Consider the following 9,959-nt stretch of genomic DNA (forward strand, 5'->3'; position numbering starts at 1 on the left):
AGGAAATACATTTTGAAATATATATATGCCGTGTGTTACACTGAATGATCGATGGGTATATATTACATGATGATTTGGTCAAAATGATACAAACATATGTCTTTAGTGTCTCTAATTGTAATATTACAGCAAGGAAGTAGGCGGTCTCAACGACAGCCATTGTGACATGTCGGAGAGCCATCACCTCATACTTATGACTGTTCAAATGATACGATTCACTTTAAATGATCATGAGCAGCGACTACCCATTCAATACGCAATTTGAATAAACACCATCATATTTATTATGATTTCAAAGTACCTTAACTGCTTTAACGTTACACAATCATTTCCAAGGTAATGTCTTCTATTTTCCTTGCTGATATGTACAAGGTACTATATGCTACACAACGTGGCTGGCAACTTACGATACTCAACGGTATCTGATGGACGTATAAACCATATGATATCACGTGATTGAGCCACGTAGCACTGTTCCACGTGTTCGATATGATGACATCACAAGGAAATACATCTTGAATGATGACGAATCGTGGCTGGATTCTTTACTACAATGATACAAATGCATATTGTCAAACGTTATTATCCGTGCCAAGAAATCGGAGTTCATACTTCTTGTGTTAAAGCATATGCAGGCGCGTATCCAGGATTTTCAAACCCGGGGGGCGCGAATTACTATCTAAGCGGAGCGCCACCATCGGTTGGCGCGCAGCGTACAAGAAAATTTCTTGTTTTGAAACCCCCCAGATCACCGGAAACGGCACTTCTCGGGCTTGAAATGACCAACCAGATGAACACTTTTTGCCTGAGAACCAAGTATTTCCTAATAGTTTTTTTTCCATCCATAACCTTTTTGAAGATTGTCAACCCGGCACACATCATGTTCGACCTGATCACATCTCCTGTGGGTCTTTGCTTTTGTAGGTGATTCTACGTCGCGGCCCACAATACCCGTCAGCCCCACTTTTCAAGGTTTTAAGCCCCATATTTGTTCAGAATTTGAAAATTCACATTTCTCGTGAATAAACTCACTTCAAAACATACCCATAATGTTGTACAAAATTTTATCTATGAACAACCAATATAGAAAAAACTTCCTTGAACCCCTAACAGACCGGTCAAAATTGCACGAGTAGAGGGAAGTGTGATGCAGAATGTTGGTCAGAAATTTTCTAAAATTCAGACACAGTTAATTTATTGGTGTAGAAATATTAAAACCTCTTATAACGGCTATTATAAAACTTGGTTGAAGGAAATGAAAAAATAGCAGATAATTCCGAAACCGAACACTACACACATAGGCGTAGGAGGCGCGGCGGCAGTGGCGGAGCTAGGGGTATTGGTCAGGAGTGGCGAGAATGGTCTGTAGGGGCGCTTTCGACACTATCTAAGCGGAGCGCCACCACTGGTTGGCGCGTAGCGTACAGAAAATTTTTGAGTAAAGATACTCCCTAGATCGCCGGAAATTACCCTTTCCGGGCCTGGCTAATATGCAGATAAACGAAGAATAAGGTGTCATCGCCAAATTACACCAACAAAATGTGACAAATGTCAATAAGTAGATGAGAGCGCAATAAAAAGTCAATAATCTAGAATAAGTAAAAAGTGGTAAAGAGCTGAAAAAGGCGCCAGCAGTCCATTTGAGTCCGTCAGGGGGAGGGGGCATCCGCCCCCTGACCGTATGGACGCTCCGCCACTGCGCGGCGGTGGTGCAGCCCCTAATTCGCCATTACTAATGTAAAAGAGAGTTTTGACATAATTGGACCTCCATGCTTTTTATACATCTACATGAGACATGTCGTTGTTTACATTAGCATCCCGCGGTGTACTGCGCAATTTGAAGGGACCGTACGGTACATGATGACATTCGATGTAATAACCGATGCTTGCTTGTATGATATTGACATTGACACTTTGAACGCGCTTCGCGCGCGAAAATTTTTGGTTATTTTTTCAGGCAAGTTTTCAGGACAGTTTTGAGGCTTTTCATCCTGGAACGCCATGTTCATGCTCACTGATATAATGTGATATCTGCTGTTTGCGTTACAAATTCGAACAGGCGCGTAGCGAGGAATTTGCCAAGGGAGGGGCGAAGAATGTAGGCAAATTATCTAAGCGTAGCGCCACCATAGGTTGGCGCGAAGCGTACAAGAAAAGTTTGGCCGAAAATGCCTCTCAGATCGCTGGAAATGGCACTACCCAGGACCATTTGTTAGCGCGAAGCGTACAAGCAAAGTTTGGCCGAAAATGTCTCCCAGATCGCTGGAAATGACACTTCCCAGGCCTTGTAAGTTGCCTCTCAGCACTTTCTATTTTGAAATTACTTAGCGATATCATTTAATAAAATGCTGAATGGGAGGGGCGGGCGGTCGCCCCCATTCCAAAATGCGTCATGTTCCCCGACGACACGGTCGAGTTCGAGACCAGCCACAGTTGGTTTCATAGCACAATTCTACACACGCGTTATGATAGACCATATATAGTATATATATAGATCATTAGTGAGAGAGGAAATGGAAACGTCAAAAAATGGAGTTGTCGGTGTAAGGGGTAGGGTGAGTCACACTTTTACGAAATCATTGATCCTTCACTGGCTACCCTTCAGCGCTGTAATGATGTCACTTTTCCTCATTCTCTTCCCGGTGTCTTCGCGTTTTTCTTTTACTTCCTCCTTTTCTCCTTTTTCTCTCTTTCTTCTTTTTCTTCTCCCTTCCTTCCTCTCCTCCTCCTCCTTTTTCCCCTCTTTTTTCCTTTTTTTTCTTCTCTTTTTTTTTCTCTCCTCTTTTTCTTACCCGGGGGGCGCGCGCCCCCAACGCCCCCCCCCTGGATACGCACCTGATATGCCCCCTTCCTCATATAACCTAGTAGACGTATATGACCTAGTTGTGATTACAGGATTGTATTCGGATTGTGGTGACAGAGGATTAGAGTGAAGTAGTATATAAGCCTAAAAAAAGAGATCACATAACATTTAACTGTGTCAGACAAAATGTTTGACACTGTATTAAAATGTTTACTGGTAGTAAGAAACAACCAAATGGTTGTTCCCGCATATATACCGTGAGTTACACTGAATGATATCGATGGGTGTAGTAGGATAGTACATGGTGATTGGATAAAATGATACAAACATATGTCTTTAGTATCTCTAATTTTAATATTACAACAGGTAAGTAGGCAGTCTCAATGACAATCACTGTGACATGTCGGAGAGCCACCTCATACTTATAAATGATAAGCGTTAATTCAAACAAATTTCTAGCGATATTTAAGAAAATTCGTCAATAATAACTCATTGTCGGAGTATTATTAAGGGATTAAAAAAAAAACAGTCGGTCTTCATATCGCATTTTATTCGTGTTGTACATTTGGCATCTATAAATGAACACAAAGCTATGATATATCAGAACAAAATCCTAGTTATATTTGCACTGGTTTAGCATGATAGAGATAGTAGGGTGCTGTCAGTTAAATATATGGGAGCCATTGTTATAAACTAACTACTCTTACAACCTTTTGTAATTTCTGTTATCTTACAGTTGTCTTTAATTTTAATTTTTTATTTAATTTTTCTTTTTTTTTTAAAGCTTTTACTTCCTTTTCTCAAATTTAACTATGATGATTTCTAGATAGAAATCATCTTGATGACAAGATAATTTACATATTTTGATGTTTTTATTCATTGCCAATTTCGTTTGACTCGTAGTTTTTCCATACATACTGCGCGTAACGTTGCAACTCCTCCTCGCTCCTCTTTCCATACATTGAGAGACAACTTGATATCAAGTTTAAATGGTCGACAAAGGATCTCTTTTCCATAAATTAAAAATGTACCTTTTTGTGAAAGACAAAAAAAAACACTCTCTTCATTGTTGTAATCTTAGATGAAATGAAAACACCAGATCACTGAGTGATCTACGGGACTCCGGCATCTCTTCTTGAATACCCGAGTTGTGTAGCCGGAATACAAATGTAATGTTTGCCCCCTCTACCATCCCACTACTCCCGCCACCGCACACCCCGATCCCACTTTGTTTATTTCCTTTCCTTTGAGTATCTTGAAAGGTGCCTTTTTCCACAGATTCTTCAGGGGTTTCATGCCGGGAGACTTCCCCACCAAGCGCGTTATTAACAACACAATGTTTATAATAAGTCGACTGCAACGGGGTTAGCGGGGATCACCGGGTATTTATCGCACTTGAATAGGGATTTGGAGAACGACCAATTATGTATTCCGGAAAAGCAGATGACAAAGTAAATAAATAGTATATCATATTCTTACAAGGTCGGAGGAGATAATTGAAAGAGGAGAAAGCAATACAGATTCATTACAACGTGAGTGATTCTGGTGGAGTATGTACTTTAGATAGATACCAATAACGGAGTGGCCTAGAACAGTGGTTATATGGCCTATGACCAAGTCCGTGTGAATTTAAGATCTCCTGTCACAGTCGAAAGCTTAAGTAGTACTTAATTTTGTCACTTTAAGGATAGTCAATTGTGAATAAAGTAAATATTAGGGTGGTTTTATTTGTTTGTGTTCTTTCTGAATATATTTATGTGCTGAACTCTGTAATCTACTGGGCAGTATGACTGATCACTCATATCTTCTACATAAACAACCCAGAAAGTAGGCATACATCGAAACGTATAAGATATAGTTCCTAGTTCGGCGACGTCATAAAATTCCCACGTGCTTCTGTTCAACATAATCGAAAAAATAATAGTAAAGATGTTGTTTCTATGTTTTCATGTATTTTTATTTGGGTGATTTAATAGTAGCCTCAGTTTCATCATCAAAGATACCATTTTAATAAACAAATGTCCAACTCAATGCAATTCTTGGAAACTGACAGAGTATCAGACGTCATGGAGTTCCATGAGCTAACTGCGCCCTTTGTCCAATGTTTCACAGTCATTTGGTATTTCCACATAGCATATTATATCACTAAAATTCTACAGATGATCGCCTTTAGTTATAACAGATCAATGTTAAAGATAATGAACATGATGTGATAATAATAAAATATTCATTGGGTCATTTGTTCAATGTTGTATCTTTTCTTCGCTTATACCATTTACAAAAAATCCGCTATTATCGATACGTACCACATTATTTAATTAAGCTTAAAATGTCGTCAACCTGTTCCTATCTTTGTTACCTTGGAGACTTCAAATTTGCTAATTTGATCATAGGTGTGGCTGTATTTTCATTGTTGTTGATGAGATACGGCACTCAGCACCATGAAGATTCTCCCAGAAGACACCACGGTAATCGCTGAACGAGTAGTCGCCATTAAGATTGGAGTAGCCGCAGGAATAGAAATTTGTTTCGTAGACTTGGTTTTTGTTTGAACAGCATCTTTTATTGTAGTAATATTACGCACTACAACCACCACAATCATCACATTCATAATGTGGACGGCTAGAAGGACAATAATGATTGTAGCAGTTACAGTTAGAGTATTCGTAGTCGCCAGTACCTACGCGGTTGCTGAATGAGTAGCATTGACTGGTAGAGCCCGTATTACTAAGGGATGGATACCACCAGCCACCTCGGTGTTTTTCTGCGCAGTCGACGATACTCGTTCCATCATTGTCTTGATCTCGTGTACTAAATCGATGCCCTGGATTTTCTCTCATAGCATTGTTTCCTGGAAGGAAATTAGTGAATAATTAGGGTATGTGTTGTGTTGTAAAGTATGAAGTTTTCTAATTTATATATTAGACGTTAAGAAATAACTGTCGGTTCGTTTTGCTGTCATTATCGATTGTCAGTGCGTTTGTTGCTGCGTTAGTTAATGTTTGGGCTTTTGTAAAAATGTTGTGCTTTCATGAAGGAGCTTTTTTTAGCTTCTTTCGGGAGCTCAAAAATGTGAATAGTGGTCAAAGTTTCGGTTTCTACTGAAAAAGGTTTCAATTCTGACAATTCGTTTGGTTACCTTAGTTTATATTATCGTAGATAATTAAAATCTATTTATTTATATCAAATAATTAATAGTATTATTTCACTTTTTTGACAACTAATACAGTCAAGCGACTTGAAGGTACGTGTGAGATGAACAAAAATGTTATATTTATTAAAATTAATTTAATTCATTCTTGGGTGGTGATTTCAATCACAAAGTTTTTTGTATCAAAGTAGCAAAGTAACATAGTAAAATGTTGCAAAGAAAGTTGTAAGCTGTAGCAATTGTAATGTTTCCATACTAGTTATTTTTTATATATATATTTTTTTTTATATTCCTGAAAGATTCTTCGATCGACAAAATATTCGTGAAGAAAGTAAGAAGTAAGGAAGTAATGTAAGAAAGTACTCGAAAATATATATAGGAGCTTGGTGGATATGATATATCGTGATGACACAAGCTGTAATGATAACAATATATATATATATATATATATATATATATATATATATATATATATATATAAATATATATATATATATCAAATTTTTCATATATGTACATATATACTATTAGAAAATTGTTACATATTGATATTTTGAGCCTTTGATCAGAATGAGAATTGAGTGAGTGTGATTGACATTTAGCACAATACAAACCAGCATTTCCATTGTAGCCACCCAATGACAGTTGGTATCGTTCTCTCTCGTTACCGATTCTGAAAGTTGAATACCAGCTGTGGTATGCTGATCCTACCGCGTTTGTCTTTTCTATTACAAGTTCGTACCTCTTTTGGTTTGTTAATTTGTATATTTTATCGTTACCAATCCAGTGGTCTCCTGAGGGATTTCCAAAACCGGTTTTGTACTCATTCCAGTTTCGATAAAAGTTGACTGATCTACTCGTACGTCGTTGCAAAATCTAGAAAGATAATCAACGAGGTTATCGATTGCATGTGAGTAATATATGAAATGTCGCAGTGTACTGCACTTATTCAGAGAAATTAACTGAATATACGCTTACCTATTAATAAGTTCTGGTCAAAAGTTCAATTGGTTTTCGCTGATGTGAAGATTATTTTAATCAAATAATGATATCATTTAATATGGTTATTTCAATTTGACAGAGCTCTTGTTCTTAATTAATACAACTTACTGTCCACCCCCCATTAGACATTTCACAATAAACTTCAAATCCGGAGCTTCCAGCAGGATAAATGGTGTATTTTCCGTCATTTCTTCTATCTGCTGCGTATAAATCAGAACAATCTCTCGGTCCACTACGGGTACATGTAACACCATTGCCTTCAAACCATTCGTTACAGTAACATCGATGGACATTATTCCGCTCCTTGCATGTTGCGTGTGCACTACAACGGTATCTCTCACTTGTAAGTACGTTCCTGTTGCAAGTTATCCGTAAGGAACAGTCAGAATTAATGTATGTTTCACTCTCCTGGAAAGATAAATATAAAACGACATATACCAAAGAAAGTAAACGAAACTGTTATATGGTACATTTGTAACGCATTTTGATGATGCACTGATTTACCACTACTCAACGGTAATGAGGGTTCCATTATCTTAGGCGGATGCCTTGTTATTATGTTAGATCGCAAACTAGAAGACTGGTGTGTAAGAATATGTAAAACCGAAACGGAAATGAAAATCAATAATCATGCAAATTAATAAAAAATCAAGAAAACACAAAATTAATCAATTGAAATCCAAGAGTTTACATTACAGCGTACTTTTCATTTTATTTAAGATTTCTGAACTGCATCGAATAAACTTACTGATAATACGACTCCGTCCCCTTGGACGTAACAGCCACATTGCTCTTGAGGTATGCAGCTATCTCCAAGAATCATGTGGTTTTCTGGACAAAGACATCTCTCTGGATCCGCTGGATCCGGTATGACACAATTATTCGGATTCTCACAAGTTCTTTCACATGTATTATCAAAATTATCCTTGTTGGATGAGCACCAGGTGATGTTTAAATCTGGGGGAAAATCCACAACAATTTAATCCTGTCTTGAAGTGTTAACTCACTGCCATGACATAATGTTGTTAGCGAATCGTTCTTACCTTCGTGATGATTTGGCCTCTTGGAACATTTGTGGATTTTAAACGTAGGAGCAAGCGTTAGCAGAATGTCATATATGTAAGGCCCATTCAACGTATAACATTAATGTCACTCATTAAAAAATAATATTACATATTTGCTTAAAGTATTTGACTATGGTAACCAATAGATTTATTCGTGTGTGATATTTGTTTCCTCCATTGAAACGTTTCTTTAGGCATTCTTTAAATTCCGTTTAAGTACAAAGATATGAAGAAAATAGTAAAAAACAATCTAACCTGTTGTTCCTTCGACAACACCAAGACTTGTTATAGAATATTTCCCCCATTCATCGGATATGCGAAAGTTGTCGTATGTCAAGTAATATGACTGGCCTGCATACATCTCCAACTCGATGCGCAGCTGGTACCTCTTTTGGTTTATCAAATGAGCCAACTTTTCATTACCAATTAGAAATTCACTGTCTAAGAAACCAAAGCCATTTTTGTATTCGTCCCAGGTTCGATTAAAACCGATGGATCAATCTACGCGTCGTTGTATGACCTGATGAATTCAAAACATAGCCACACAATTAACGGATATCTTTGATCGTTACTTCAAACCAAACTTTCCTGCTCATTTTAGGAAATAGAGTACGATACATTTAATATAATTGATTTCATTACATTAAAAATTTATACACATCGGCTCAAAATATGTTTACATCGTACAAGGTATATCATCCGATACAATGTAAAACGAAAATTCAATGTAACTTTCAGTGTGTTATACAAAGCGTGACTTTTAGAATAAAGTATGTGATTGTAAACGTACACATCTTAAAATATATTCCACTTACTATCCAACCTCCAGATGTAGTGTTGTGATCACAATATGCGGGAAATGGTTCCAGGTACTGGTCAGGTTTAATCAGGTGTACACCGGATTTGGCTTTGGTAGAAGAACATTGGTTAAGTATTTCATGGCAATCCCTTGGGTAATCCGGAGTTTTGAATAGGAAATACTGCAAGTCTAGTAACATAATAATTAAAAGAAGAAGATCAGAACAAACAATAAAACTGTAAATAATAGCATCTTATGAAAACGCATCTCCATATGCAAAGTATTTTTTTAGCAGATATATGGTATATGGTTACGTTGCAATAGCTCTGTTTCCACTACACAGTATACCAATGACATGGTAATTAAAATAAGACATATGAACATTGAGGCTATTTGAAGCAGGTGTATTGTGTTTAAAATGAAAAATGTATCGCAAAGAACTACTTTGAAGGATGAAACAGTGGTAAGATGGTTACAGAAGCAAAACATGATGAATAATATTTTTCTTAAATAAAAGCGTATTGCTGAAGTTGATTTCAACTCTTCGTTCTTTACTTGCTAAAGAGTGATTATTTTTTTATTTTTGTAGATTTTAGCCCTTTTTCCTGGTGACTTTTAATAAGCCTTAGTGCAGTTATCTTCGTTTGGCTACATATTCCTCTGAGTTCACTATATCCATCAGTTATTATTCAATACAGGTTTTTTTAACGTACAAAGTCACTACAATAATGTTTCCCAAAATGAAGAGAGTAATGATTATTTCCACATGATTCAATTTCATAGCAAAAAACGTGTTCATATTACTATAAATTACTATGTATGAACAAATCTAACCTGAACTTTCTTTATTGCTTGAAGTAAAAGTGAACTAATGTAGCTAATGGCTTGTTTAAGTTCAGATTTATCATCGCTGAGTATCGACAATGTACCCCAATCAGCGCTAAAGCTACTTCAATACACAGTACAAGGAAATGATTGAGAATTGTAAATCATCACATATCTTTACAACTTGATATAAGAGAAAAGTACCACATGTGAAGTACATCTGGATAGTTCCTTTCTAAATAAAACTGATCCGAGCTATTATCTAGTTAACAGACTTCTGTGGAATGATTAATTTTACAGTCGTAAATGTCAACC

At 36.8% G+C, this 9,959-nt stretch overlaps 1 protein-coding gene across 1 annotated transcript; it reads right to left on the bottom strand.

The window, feature by feature from the left end:
• Positions 1-4,622: 4,622 nt before the first annotated feature.
• On the bottom strand, positions 4,623-8,513 carry LOC139973419 (uncharacterized). Its single transcript, XM_071980103.1, has 5 exons — positions 8,276-8,513; positions 7,705-7,913; positions 7,065-7,364; positions 6,569-6,830; positions 4,623-5,654 (listed from the first exon to the last, which is right to left on the bottom strand). The coding sequence occupies exons 1-5, from the start codon at positions 8,379-8,381 to the stop codon at positions 5,380-5,382; spliced, it is 1,152 nt and encodes a 383-aa protein (XP_071836204.1). The 5' UTR covers positions 8,382-8,513; the 3' UTR covers positions 4,623-5,379.
• Between the last annotated feature and the right edge of the window lie 1,446 nt (positions 8,514-9,959).

This window comes from Apostichopus japonicus, chromosome 9 (assembly GCF_037975245.1).
Source record: "Apostichopus japonicus isolate 1M-3 chromosome 9, ASM3797524v1, whole genome shotgun sequence".
In the NCBI taxonomy this organism is placed as follows: domain Eukaryota; kingdom Metazoa; phylum Echinodermata; class Holothuroidea; order Aspidochirotida; family Stichopodidae; genus Apostichopus; species Apostichopus japonicus.